This window comes from Camelina sativa, chromosome 14 (genome assembly GCF_030686135.1).
Source record: "Camelina sativa cultivar CO46 ecotype springtype chromosome 14, ASM3068613v1".
In the NCBI taxonomy this organism is placed as follows: domain Eukaryota; kingdom Viridiplantae; phylum Streptophyta; class Magnoliopsida; order Brassicales; family Brassicaceae; genus Camelina; species Camelina sativa.
The window spans coordinates 32,630,636-32,645,145 of NC_141893.1; the positions used below are offsets into that span (position 1 = coordinate 32,630,636).

The 14,510-nt window shown below is 37.9% G+C and overlaps 2 protein-coding genes across 2 annotated transcripts; both read left to right on the forward strand.

Annotated features, from left to right (window-relative positions):
- The first annotated feature begins 2,184 nt into the window (after positions 1–2,184).
- LOC147928930 (uncharacterized) lies at positions 2,185–3,219 on the forward strand. Its single transcript, XM_087486323.1, has 2 exons — positions 2,185–2,380; positions 2,543–3,219. The coding sequence occupies exons 1-2, from the start codon at positions 2,185–2,187 to the stop codon at positions 3,217–3,219; spliced, it is 873 nt and encodes a 290-aa protein (XP_087342449.1).
- A 6,085-nt stretch (positions 3,220–9,304) lies between these two features.
- LOC147928931 (uncharacterized) lies at positions 9,305–10,645 on the forward strand. The gene has a single exon (XM_087486614.1). The coding sequence runs from the start codon at positions 9,305–9,307 to the stop codon at positions 10,343–10,345; it is 1,041 nt and encodes a 346-aa protein (XP_087342740.1). The 3' UTR covers positions 10,346–10,645.
- The last annotated feature ends 3,865 nt before the right edge of the window (positions 10,646–14,510 follow it).

The following is a 14,510-nucleotide window of genomic DNA, read 5'->3' on the forward strand; positions in this document are numbered from 1 at the left end:
CGTTTTTTTGTTATGTTGTCATATTGTAGTATACAATAGCGTTTGTATGTTTGCAATTAAATATTATTTCATTATACAACATTTTATTTTATTTTATTCTGTTATCCAATTTTAAATTCTAAAAACCTCAATTTTAATTTACAAGGAAAAAATAATAAATATTATTAATTATAAAATTTACAAGTACAACAAGTTTTTATAGATGTTGAACTTAACTTATAGTTATAGCTATCGAGTCTAACGTGAACAAAATTAAATGAGAAAAATCATAATCACTTTTTGCTCATCTTCTTGTTGTTGTTGTTGAGCGTTTAGTTTCTCGAGCTACTTCCAAAGATTGTTTGAGTTTATGTTGTCATATACTCTTGTCCTTCAACTTACTTTGCCTTGTCTCTAGCTTGATTCACTTCCTCATGAACCTCCTTACACATCATTCTTAACTCTGAAAGATAAGTACAAAATAACTTGATTTGTATATCTGAAAAGAAATATGAAAAAAACTTAACAGATTAATACTCAAAAATCTCACAGTTTATAACTCTAATCACACTCAAATGAAAACAGAATCAACCATTAAATCAGATAAATCTAGAGATTTTACCTTGTGAACAACAAAACTTTCATTGAGAAATAAAAACAAACACTTGGTGGGAGAGAATAAGCCCAGCCAAAAAACAAACACTTGGTGTTCTTCCTCTTGATCTGGTTATTCTCTTAAACAAGCCCAGCCAAAAAAAAACATTTTTGCAGAGATCTGATAATAAACCTCCAAAATTAGCTAACCCATAAACAAAATTTACATCAACACTTGAAAACTTTGTCAGAAAATCAAACCAATCGAGAGAAAAATTGGAGAAGCAATTCGCGAAGAAGGGAGAGAATACTCGTTTAGAGAAATGACTAGGTAAGATTGGTTGAATCGTGCATTGAGAGGAGGAGATAGATCTAATAGATGAGTGAAAAAGTAGTGCGGATCTAGAACGCATAATCTAGGGTTTTGTTGGATCTTGAGGCCATGGAGAGGAGGAAGAACCCGAGATGCGATATTTCTGGATTCAGATATGAAGAACTGGAAACGACAGAGACAGAGGAGATTCAGACGACGATATGGTTGGAGTGTGTGAATTCGAGTAAACGATGCCCAATCTGAGATTTGGAGGAGTGTTTTCATCATAACTATGTAACAAAATTCGAAGATCTGAAGCGGGACTATTGTACCAGAGAAGAGAACAAGAATTAGAGGGAAGATAAAGAGAAACCTCCGACTAGGTCATTTGACTTGAGGATTTATGTTGTGGTGTTTCTCGTAAAAGAAGATATTGTGTGTTGAATAAAGGAGATAAGATTGTGTGTGTGACGTTTAAGTGTTTAGGTCAGATGTTTTTTTTTAACTTAATCATTTTTTTGGTTTGGGCGGACAACTTAAGTTTAGATACAATTTTTCCTTAAAATTTTGGCGGACAATGAAATTTTATTATTCATAGCGTTTATCACTTTAGAAACGCTATAAAAAACAGACATAAGTCAACCATAGCATAAACACATAAACCGTTATGCTAAAGTGCTATTAATACTCATTTTTTTGTAGTGAACTCTAAAACTTTAAAATCGATTGTTGTGAGGTTTAGGACTGCTTAGATTATTTGCAAATTGAACCGATTATGCTATATTTAAAATCTGGTTGTGATTGTTTGTTTACTTGATAGTTGATAGCATGAAAACCTTAGATCTAAATCCTAAAATCGAAAAGAGAAAAATATAAATCTGTTTGTTCTAAGTTTAAACCCGATTATTGTTGATTGTTTGTTTAAAATCAAAACCCTAAAATCAATCTTTGAAATCGAAAATCCTAGAGAATTTTGTCTCATTAAATTTTTGTCATTATCATGTTTAAAAAAAAAGGAAATTTTATCTAAGAAAAAGGAAAATTGCTAAAACCTGAAATTATGTGCATATTTTCTGTTCATATTAGAATTTGTCTAGGATTATTTTCATGCATGTTAAAGCCACGAAATTAAGCATAAAGGCAAGGCATGTTTCGATCTCAAATACCGCATTAACTAAGTTTAAATTGATGGCATGGTTCGGTCTCAAATACCGCATGTCCTAGTATAATATTGATTACATGGTTCGGTCTTAAATATTGCATGCTAATGATCAAATGCACGTTTTTTTATTGTGTAGATGGCAACGCTCAACAATCTCCAATATGCTGCCCTAAATGTCTCTAGAGACAATTACTTGCAATGGGCATTGGACACAAAGATCAACCTGAAATCAAAAGACCTATGCGAATGCATTGAGGATAAGAATGAGAGTGACTGTTCTGAAAAGAATAAGTACAAGGCGATTATGCACATACGCCATCATCTTGCTGAAAGTCTCAAGAACCAGTATCTTACTATTGAAGATCCTTTTGAGCTTTGGACAGAGTTGAAAAACAGATATGGACACCAAAAGACGGTGCTTCTACCAAATGCTCAATTCGATTGGAAAAACCTAAGGATCCAGGATTTTAAATTCGTGGATGAGTATAACTCAGAGCTATTTAAGATAGTCTCAATCTTGAAGTTATGTGGTACTGAGGTTACTGAGAAGGACTTGCTAGAGAAGACATTCTCTATCTTTCACACTAATAACATACTACTTCAGCAACACTATTGTGAAAAGGGTTTTAAGACTTATGCAAACCTCATCTCTTGTTTGCTACTTGCTGAGCAATACAATGAGTTATTGTTGATGAACAGTGCTGTGAGGCCTCCTGGATCTACCCCCTTACCAGAAGCTCACAAGGTTGATGTTGCTAAGAAAGAGCATAATGAGCCCAAGGAAACTAAGGAGACCAACTACGTCCATAGAGACAAGTATCACGGTTGTGGCCGTGGTAGGGGACGTGGTGGTCGTGGCCAGTACCAAGGGAACCGATATGATGGTTATGGCCGTGGGAACCAATCCGACTTCGGTTGTGGTCGTCGTAGAGGCCGCGGAATTTTCAAACCACAACATAAGACTAAATCGGTTTGTCACCGATGTGGTATGGCAAATCATTGGGCCAAGACGTGCAGAACACCTAAGCATCTCATTGATCTCTATCAAGAGAGTTTGAAAAAGAATCCAGAAGGTAACCTGGTTCATCTTGATGGTGAAGGAGATTTCGACCATGAGAATGATGACCAATTGGATTATGGGACTTCTGATTGCCTAAGAGAGGAAAATTAAATTTCTTATTGGTTGTATTGATTTATTTTAATTATCTATGTTTTATGACTTTGAATTTTATTGAATTATTATTTTGGTTTAAATTCAATTATTTTATTTCTTTCAATATAAAATTATTTTTTTATGTTTAAAATATAAATTCTTGTTCATTTTAGAAATGGCTGAGGACAAGAATATACTTGTGGTGGATAGTGGATCCAGCCACACAATTTTGAAGAATAAGAGATATTTTGTTAATCTCATTATGAAAAATGCCAATATTAGCACAATTGCGGGTATAGCAAGCTTAATTGAAGGCTACGGCCAGGCACATATATTATTACCGAATGACACACATCTTGAACTAAGTACTGCCTTATATTCACCCAGCTCAAAGAGAAGCTTATTGAGTTTTAAAGACATTCGTTTGAATGGTCTACATGTTGAAACTAAGGGTGAAGGAAACCAAGAGTTCCTATATATTACTGAAATCACCCAAGGCCACAAGAAGGTCTTAGAGACTATACCCGCATTAGCCACTGGTCTTTACCATGCCAAGATTAATACTATAGAGGCTAATTTGAAAATGAATAAAATGTTCAATGAAACAATTCACTTTATGGCATGACCGGCTTGGCCATCCGGGTTCTAACATAATGTGTAAGCTAATAATGAATTCTAATGGGCACACTCTTAAAGAGAGAAGAGTTATCCCTAAAAATCTCACGTGTGTAGCATGTGCACAATGGAAACTCATTATAAGGCCATCACCAGTCAAAGTAACTAAAGAGATTTTCCACTTAAGACTATACGTCTAGACAATGCTGGTGAATTTACATCCCAAGCGTTTAATGAATATTGTATGTCCATGGGGGTAAGTGTGGAACATCCTGTGGCACATGTCCATACACAAAATGGATTAGCTGAATCTTTTATTAAACGTATTCAATTGATTGCTCGGCCATTACTTATGAGGTTGAAGTTTCCTCTGTCGGCTTGGGGACACGCAATATTACATGCAGCTGAGCTTATACGCATCAGGTCATCTAGTGAACATAAATATTCACCATCCCAACTATTAACGGCTCATGAGCCAGACCTATCCCATCTAAGAACATTCGGGTGTGCCTTTTATGTACAGATTGCTCCACCATAGAGAACTAAGATGGGACCTCAAAGGAGGATGGGAATATATGTTGGATATGATTCTCCCACCATTATTAAGTATCTTGAGCCAACTACGGGTGATTTATTTAAGGCCAGACACGCGGATTGTCAGTTTGCTGAATCCGAATTTCCTATGTTGTGTGGAGAGAATAACAAGCTGGTCAAAGAATTATCATGGAATCAAACATCCTTAAATTGTCAAGATCCTCGGACTCTAGCATATGATGCAGAGGTCCAAAAGATTATACATTGCAAAAGCTAGCTATTCAATTGCCAGATTCCTTTGTTGACCCAAAGAGAGTTATAAAATCGTACATACCAGCTTGTAATGCACTAGTACGTATTGATGTTCAAGAGGGACACAACAAAGTTGCTACAGAGTCTAAGGCCCGTTTGAAACGTGGTAGACCAATAGGTTCCAAAGATAAGAACCCTCGGAAATCTAAGAAAGGTGCAAATAAAACCGAGGTTGAGAAAAATATAGACATGGCCGTGGCAAATCCTAAGGTACCGAATGAGGTTTGGGACGCTGAACCTCAAGGTCCTTAAGGTATTGATAATAATGAGATCTCGATCAATTATATCATGTCTGGAATAAAATGGAACCGTAAGGATGTCGACATTGATGAAATATTTGCTTATAAGGTAGCACTTGAAATAAATGAGGATCATGAACCCACGTCCATATTAGAGTGCACTCAAAGTAAAGAATGGATAAAATGGAAATAAGCCATTGACGTGGAGTTGAATTCATTAAAGAAAAGGAATGTGTTTGGTCCGATCTTAAGGACACCATTCAATATATAAAGCCAGTTGGACACAAATGGGTCTTTGTAAGAAAGAGAAATGAAAATAATGAAATCATGAGATATAAGGCACGACTTGTAGCACAAGGATTCTCTCAATGACCAGGAATAGATTATGAGGAGACATACTCCCCTGTGATGGATGCAACGACTTTTAGATTTCTAATAAGTCTGGCTATAAGAGAAAAATTGGATTTGCGGTTAATGGATGTTGTAACTGCATACTTATATGGTCCACTGAATAATGAAATTTATATGAGATTACCAGAGGGTATTGAGCTCAAAGATAAGAGTGGTTCTCGAGAACAATACTACATAAGGCTAAACAAATCCCTTTATGGACTGAAACAAAGTGGGCGTATGTGGTACAATAGATTAAGTGAGTACCTAGCCAAAAAGGGCTATAAGAATGATCCCATCAGTCCATATATTTTTATAAAGAAGTTTGCAAACAAAGGGTTTGTAATCATAGCAGTATATGTGGATGATTTGAATATCCTAGGAACCTCTGGGGAAATCGCCCAAACAGTTGATTATCTCAAGAAAGAATTTGAAATGAAAGACCTAGGTAAAACTAAGTTCTGTTTGGGATTGCAGCTTGAGTACATAGATAATGGAATCCTTGGGAATCAAATGACATATACTGAAAAGGTACTCAAGAGGTTTAATATGGACCAAGCTCACCCATTGACTAGCCCAATGGTTGTAAGGAGCATTGATGTGGATAAAGATCCATTCGGTCCAAAGAAGGACGATGAAGAGATTCTCGGTCCGGAAGTGTCATACCTTAGTGCTATAGGAGCGTTAATGTTCTTAGCTAGCCACACTAGACCGGACATATGTTTTGCCGTGAACCTCCTAACAAGATTTAGTTCTTGTCCAACCCAAAGACACTGGAACGGTATCAAGCATGTGTTGCGTTACCTACAAGGAACGCTAGATTTGGGTTTATTTTATACTAACTATAACAAAAAAGGTTTAGTTGGTTTTGCTGATGCAGGTTATCTATCGGATCCACATAATGCAAGGTCTCAAACCGGCTACGTGTTTACGCACGGTGGTTTAGTGATTTCATGGCGTTCAATGAAACAGACCATTGCGGCCACATCATCTAATCATGCCGAAATCTTAGCTATGCATGAAGCCAGCCGAGAATGTGTGTGGTTAAGGTCGATGACTCAGCACATCCGATCAGATTGTGGAATGGCCGACGACAAAGAAGCTACTGTTATATATGAGGACAAAGCACATATTACCCAAGTTCTTCTTCACACATGAACTACAAAAGGCCAGAGAAGTTCAAGTGGTGCAAGTTCCGTCAAGCGACAATTCAGCCGATCTCTTCACCAATTCGTTACCGACATCGACATTCAAGAAGCTCATGTACCAGATTGGGATGCGGAGACTAAGGACTTCTAGTGATGCTTGGAACAGGGGGAGTAATGCGTGTTGTACTCTTTTTCCTTCACTTTGGTTTTATCCCAATGGGTTTTCCTGGTAAGGTTTTAACGAGGCAGCGTCCCCAAGCGTATTACGGTGATCTCTTAGCATTTGCACGGTTATGTCATCCAAGGGAGAGTGTTGTAAATCACTTATTGATGGATCTCCATAACCGGCCCATATATTATCTAAGTTCATATTATTCTATTCTTAGTCGGTTTTGTACTTAGAGTTATCTATCCCTATATATGTAACACTTATTCGATTATCAATAATAAGATAAGAGAGAAACCTTTTTCGACTTTCTCTAATTTTGTAACAAATATCATCAATATAATACTTTATTTAGTGAATATATATATAGTTTATATGTACATTAATTTATTTATTTTTACCTTTTTAGCACATTGACAAATAAATATAGATATTCATAGTAACCTCCTTTTTCTAGGCAAGAATTAAAATTTACATAGTAACCTTTTTTTTTTGTCATAATTACGTACATATTAGTGATCATTTATGTATCTTACATGCCCAAAATCACACGCACAAGAAATCATAATTATTACAGAACCCTAATTTCTAACCACCGCCACCTCCACCACAACCACCTCCACCTCCACCACAACCGCCACCACCGCCGCCGCAACCTCCTCCACCTGCAAAGGGACCACGACCATTTCCTCCGCCGCAACAACACCCTTTGGTCTTACTTTTTCCCGAAGACGACATGACAACAAGACCTCCATCTTTTGTTCCCGCCGTTTCACCTTTCTTTACATCATCTCTCCGAGGAGATGACGTCGGCTCCTCTTCCTTGCGGCACCTGTAATAGCATAAGAGAAGACCCATCGCGATGGCCTATTATTAACAAAGGATTATAAATTTATGATGGCAATACTACTTAATTATGAACTTTTTGTCTTTAAATGTTTCTGAAAATGTAATGATGCAAATATGAAATATTGTCCATTCATATATATAGGTCTAAGTTACCGTTGACTTAAAAGATAAGCTTAAAACATATTTGTATTTATTTTTCTGACGTATACAAGAAATTGCAGTCGAATTTTTCAATCTTCTAGCAATTAAAAGATCCGTTCTTGTTGATCAATAACTTTTCAAGAAAAACAATGTATATACATATTATACAGTCAAATATAAAATGAGATCCTATTAATAGAATGAATAGTTGAAATCTTTGGAAATTAGACTTTATATATTTTTGGATTTAATCATAAGATATGTCATGTATGCAACAACTACACTTCATATATGATCACAATGTGATCATCACATTCTCTTGTTGAATGAAATATTTTTAATAAATTTAGATGATTGATAGATTCGTTTGAAGACCAGGCAACCTTTACCGTGCAATTACATATCTAAAAATTGAAAGCTCGTTACTTAGTTACCCACACATCTCACGTGCAATAATTATTAACCGTACAACAAAACCTCCATCTTTCGTCCTCGTTCGTCGTCGTTTCACGTTTCTTGACGTCATCCATCGGTTCGGCCTCCTTGCGAGTTGCGACACATGTAATAGCATAAGAGAAGACCCACCTCGATAATATATAGTAACAAAAGATTATAATGCCAAAAGGATACTCTGGAAGTTTGATGATACATAGTAACATATACTATGATGGTAATTAATTATCCCCATATTTCCGTTGACTCTTACTATATAAGCTGACAACATTCAGGTAACCTATATAATTTGAAACGTACGAATACAAGTATTTGCAGTGAAATTTCAATCTACTAGCAAATAAATGGAATAATTCTAATTATTTATTTAGTTTTTAAGAAAAAATAAAAATGTATATATTATACGGTCAAATCTAAAATAAGAACCAAGTGATAGATTGAATAGTTGAAATTCCATGGAAATATGACTTTTAGATTTATGGGTTATAATATATTCATTAGATATATCATATATATACTCTTGTCATGTCTACACTTGATATATAATATTTACACATTTATCTTTTTGGATCGAATATTATAATGAAACTAGATATATTATTGAGCTTGCTGGAAGACCAAGCAAGCTATATATATTCCCGTCAAATTACGAAAAATAGAAAGCGTGACTTACCCAGTCCATAACACATCAGTCAATTTTAGAAAAATAATTTTTTTTTCGTTCTCGCAATTATGAAGGCGATTTTACGGTTATTTTTTGGTCAATTTCTTCGAAAATTCTGACGGTTTCTCTAGCTGTTGCGGGGTGGTTTCTTTTGCTCCACGATCGAGCGGTTCCCCCTGGCAAAGTCGAGCATACTTTGTACGATGTAGCAGTTACAAATCCCATGAATCGAGTATTTAAAGGAGATCACACGGGACCCCCTGTTTATTTTCTTTCATCTCTCAAATTTCCCATTTCTTTTTTAATTCGTTATCTTGCTAATCCACTACAAATGGCGGATAACATCATGCGTGCCCTCCAGAACATTGATCTTGGAATAGACGATGTTCCCATTACCCTCCCACAAGCAATTGTACAACAAGCAGCAGACGCAAACAGATTTTGTCTAATAGGACGCCCACTCATCCCACGGAAACAGAACATTCGTCAAATTATCAATGCACTCTCACGCTCTTGGGGTTTGGTGGGTTTTGTTCGTGGTTGAATTGTGGAACAAAGAAGATGCCAATTCATCTTCCCCTCAGAAGAATCCATGGAGACAGTGCTCCGACGCGGACCATGGGCTTTTGTGGACCGTATGATGGTCCTTCAGCGATGGACGCCAGATATGGATCCCAACATGTTGAAGTTCATTCCTTTCTGGATCCAGATATGGGGAATCCCACTGCAATATCTCAACCTAGGTGTTATCGAAAGCGTCGCTCAATCCCTGGGAGAAAGGATGGAAGTTGATTTTGATGAAGCAAGTATCGCTCGTGTTCAATTTGTCCGGGTGCGTATCAATTGGGATGTTGACAACCCTCTTCGTTTTCAAAGGAACTATCAATTCACACCCGGAATCGACACTACCCTATGTTTTTTCTATGAACGACTACGAGGGTTTTGCGATGTCTGTGGCATGCTGACTCACGATTCGCGACGTTGCTTGATCCAAAATGGTGGTAATGATGCCCCTGATGATGACACTGATGGTGATGATGAAGACGGACCGGAATATGTACCCAACCCGGGTGTACACATTCAGGAACTTGATGCTGAAGGAAATCCTATTTTGGATGACCATAATGTTGGTGCCTTGGGAAACCAACAGGTTGCAGATGAAATGGACATCCCACTGCCGGATGCAAATCCCCCGAATGAAGCAATGGACAATGACTCAGAGCTTTCGGACATAGATCCATACCACAACTACTTAGCACACATTACTGACTTTACTACCTCTGAGGCTCATCATGGCATGTTTTCTGAAGCCATAGGTAATGGAAATTTGACTCCCATCTCTGTTTCCTCTAGTTTTGCTGCAGGAACTCTCTCTGCAACTTCTCTGCACCTAATGCGATCAAACTCCATCTATCCAAATCTGGAGATAATGGAGGCTGTCAATTTTGAAAAGGCGACTCAGAGACTTAAGATTGATAAGGGCAAACGTAAGCGAGATGAATACTTGGAACCAGTCGAGACTTCCCATGGAATCAGAATGAGAACCAGTGAACAGGGTGAGGGAAGCAGCTTTGCAACTACTACTGACTTAAATAGAGGCGCGGTGGGCCCTATACCACCACATCCACCATGAGGACAGCCTGCTGGAACTGTCAGGGATTAGGCAATGTCCCTACAGTTCGACGCCTTAAGGAGATAAATAGAAAAAATCTCCTGGACATCATTTGCCTATCAGAAACAAAGCAACAAAATGATCTGGTCCTTGATAAAGCTAATGAACTGGGGTTTCATCACGTTGTTACAGTCCCACCGGATGGGATGAGTGGGGTTTAGCTATTTTATGGAAAAATTATGTCAATTTAGTAGTTCATTTTAAGTCTCCAAATCTTATCGATTGTACAATATCTAGTAATGGAACAAGTTTTTTCTTTTCCTTTGTGTATGGTCACCCAAATCCGTATTATCGGAATGATCTATGGGAAAGATTAGAACGACTAGCCATTACTAGACAAGGCCAACCATGGCTAATAATGGGAGACTTTAATGAACTATTAAGCAACAATGAGAAAAGAGGAGGTCGTATTCGACCAGAAACTTCCTTTAAAGATATGCGACGAATGGTCCGACATTGTCATTTTCATGACTTAAAAACAGTGGGAGATAAGTTCTCTTGGGCAGGCCAGCGTGGAGCCCATTATGTAACCTGCTGTCTGGATCGCAGTATGGCAACCTCTACTTGGCACACACAGTTTCCAGCTTCAGTTCCCTTAGTAACGCAAATATCTGCATCAATAGAACTTCGCAGAGGGTACTTTTCCTATGACTCACGCCTCTACAAAAAAGACGGTTTCAAAGATTCAGTATTAAGGGGATGGAGGAGACTACAAGATCCACATCATGGTAATTTGAAGCATCGAATAACACACTGCAGACAGGAAATATCAAAATGGAAGCGGATGAACAAAGTACAGGGAGAAGAAAAAATAGTTTTACTTCAACATGCTTTGGACAAAGCAATTGCTACGGGTGCGACACTATCAGAAAGAACACGGCTTCGTAGAGAACTCAACCAAGCTCACACGGAAGAGGAATTTCACTGGAAAATCAAAATTCGGAATACTTGGTTGCAAGTGGGAGATAGAAACACTTCTTATTTCCACAAACCAGCAAAGACAAAACACTCACGAAACCGGATCAATGCTATCCAAGATCACATGGGTGAAATAAGAAGAACCGAGACTGATATTGCAGAAACAGCAGTCCATTACTTCCAAAATCAGTACACCTCACAAGACACACCAGAATCTTTTCTCCAGGAAATACTTCAGAACGTCAAGCAAACTGTCACCTCATCCATGAACACAGACCTTACGAAAGAAGTTTCAGAAGAAGAAATCAAGACTGCAGTATTTAGTATTGGATCACATCGTGCTCCAGGTCCAGACGGCTTTACTGGGATTTTCTATCAGCAATTCTGGACCGATATCAAGGAGAATATCGTGAATGAGGTTAAAGGATTTTTCAACGAGGAGAATATGAATTGTTTGCACAATCATACCAAAATCTGTTTAATACCAAAGATAGAGAGCCCGATCACCATGGCTGATTACCGTCCCATAGCCCTCTGCAATGTAAGTTACAAGATTATATCAAAAATTCTGGTCAACAGATTGAAAACACACTTCGACCAACTGGTTTCAGAGAATCAAGCTGCTTTTATACCGGGAAGAATGATTACTGATAATGTCATACTGGCTCATGAAGTACACCATGCTCTAAAGATTCGCAAACGTCAATCAAAATCTTATATGGCAGTCAAAACAAACATCACCAAAGCATATGATCGTTTGGAGTGGAACTTCCTGGTGAAAACAATGCAGTGCATGGGTTTTGATCAGAAATGGATCCGATGGATTATGGCTTGTGTCTCCTCTGTCAACTACTCAGTACTAATAAATGGAATACCTCATGGATTGATCCAGCCAGGAAGAGGCATTAGACAAGGAGATCCTCTTTCCCCTTATTTATTTATTTTGTGTGCTGAAGTTCTATCCCAAATGGTTCAAACAACTATAAGGAATCAAAATAAGCAATGGTGGTCCTGCAATATGTCACTTACTCTTCACGGATGACTCCCTATTCTTCACCCTGGCAAATAATAAGTCTTGCAACGCACTGAAAAGCATCTTTTCTCAGTACGAACAAGCTTCGGGACAAGCCATCAATTTAAACAAATCATCCATTACCTTTGGAAGCAGAGTCCACCCGGAAACCAAAAGAAGAATCCGCAACATAATGGGCATTCACAACGATGGCAGAAGAAAGTATCTAGGTCTACCAGAGCAATTCAATAAGAAGAAGGCTGAGATGTTTAAGTACATTATCGAAAAAGTCAAAGACCGTACCCAAGGCTGGAAAAAAAGGTTCTTATCACCGGCTGGAAAAGAGGTACTCCTAAAATCTATCGCCCTTGCTATGCCTATATACTCTATGAATATATACTCTACCGAAAGAAACTTGTGAAGAGATAAACGGGACTTTAGCTAGATTTTGGTGGGGATCGGATGAAGAAAATAAAGGAATGCATTGGTTTGCATGGAACAAAATGAGTTAACCTAAAACTGAAGGTGGTCTAGGATTTAGGGACCTAGAACATTTTAATACAGTCCTACTTAGCAAACAGTCCTGGCGGCTCCTACAAAAGCCAAATAGTCTAGTTGCAAGGGTACTAAAGGCTAGATATTTTAGTGACACCAACATTCTCAATGCTACAGAGAAAGTCAAGTCGTCATATATATGGAAATCCATTTTGCATGGTAGGGATCTTCTTCGTAAGGGATTATGCCTAGTGATTGGAAATGGCACAATGATAAATGCTTGGGTAGATCCTTGGCTACCTTTAGACCCTCCCAGACCCCCACGACCAAAAACCCCAAACTTAGAACCTATGCAGGTTGATGGTTTACTAAATGAAGACAAATCGGGTTGGAATGAAGATCTAGTGAGACAACTCATTCACGACGACGACATCAACACAGTTCTGAATCTAAAAATCAGTAAAGAAGCAGACAAAGATTTAGTTGGCTGGCAATACACGAAGACTGGTTTTCACACAGTAAAGTCTGCATATTGGTTATCAACACACATCCCAGACCAAACAATTCATCCTCCTCCAGGTGATCCTGCACTAAAAACAGCGATCTGGAAACAATACTTGGCCCCAAAAATCAAACATTTCCTATGGCGATTATTATCTGGAGCACTATCTTCGGGTGCTACAATGAGATACAGACATATATCACAATACTCTGTTTGTCGTCGATGTTGCATAGAGGAAGAAACAACAGAACATCTATTCTTTGAATGTGAATTTGCTCAAGCGGTTTGGCGAGGATCAGGCATACCAAATAACAGACTACAAGATCCGACAATCACTACAACTGATAAGATCAAAGAACTGCTATCAATGACGAAGGAACAGAACATGGATGATATCACAAAGCAAATCCCTTTTTGGACACTCTGGAGAATCTGGAAGTGTAGAAACATCCTACTGTATCAACAGAGACATATACCTTGGAATATCTGCATACGACAGGCAAAGAAAGACGCAAAAGAATGGCTTGATGCCATGACAGCTGTAGAGGACTTCCAATATTCAGAGACTATTTCCAACACAAGATCACAACCAAAGCCGAAATGGCAATCACCAGATCAAGGATGGATAAAATGAAACTATGATGGTTCTTTCCTGAGCAATACCATCAAAACACAATCTGGATGGATATTTCGGAACACAACTGGTAATTATGAAGGTTCGGGTCAAGCAGAAGGACAATGTACCAACTCACCTCTTGAAAGTGAACTTCAAGCAGCACTACACGCACTACAACATGCCTCAGCTAAAGGTTATACAAAGATCCATATGGAAGGAGACAACAAGGAGGCAACGGCTATTCTTCAGGGAAAGACAACTCATTTTGCAACTTACAACTGGCTGAGAGACATCCAATCTTGGATCGGAAAGTTTGACATGGTTAAATTTGGATGGACCCCAAAAGACAACAACAAATGCGCGAATACACTAGCGAAATCACCACGACCAACAGACGATATTATTCTTTTGTACAATCATGTGCCAACTTTCCTAACCTCCGTTTTGTATTGTGACTACTCTTAATTATCAATCAAGTTTTAAGTGTTAAAAAAAAAAAACACATCAGTCACGCATGCTGCAAATGTTGGAAACATTCTATTTATAAAAATCTACGAGAAAAAAAAAGGAAAAAATAAAGAGA

Bases quoted from the DNA above. Each gene is read 5' to 3' on its own strand.
- LOC147928931 (XM_087486614.1), top strand. From the start codon at position 9,305: ATGGAGACAGTGCTCCGACGCGGACCATGGGCTTTTGTGGACCGTATG.
- LOC147928930 (XM_087486323.1), top strand. From the start codon at position 2,185: ATGGCAACGCTCAACAATCTCCAATATGCTGCCCTAAATGTCTCTAGA. The intron at 2,381-2,542 runs GTCTCAAGAACC...AGTATAACTCAG, and splicing joins ACGCCATCATCTTGCTGAAA to AGCTATTTAAGATAGTCTCA.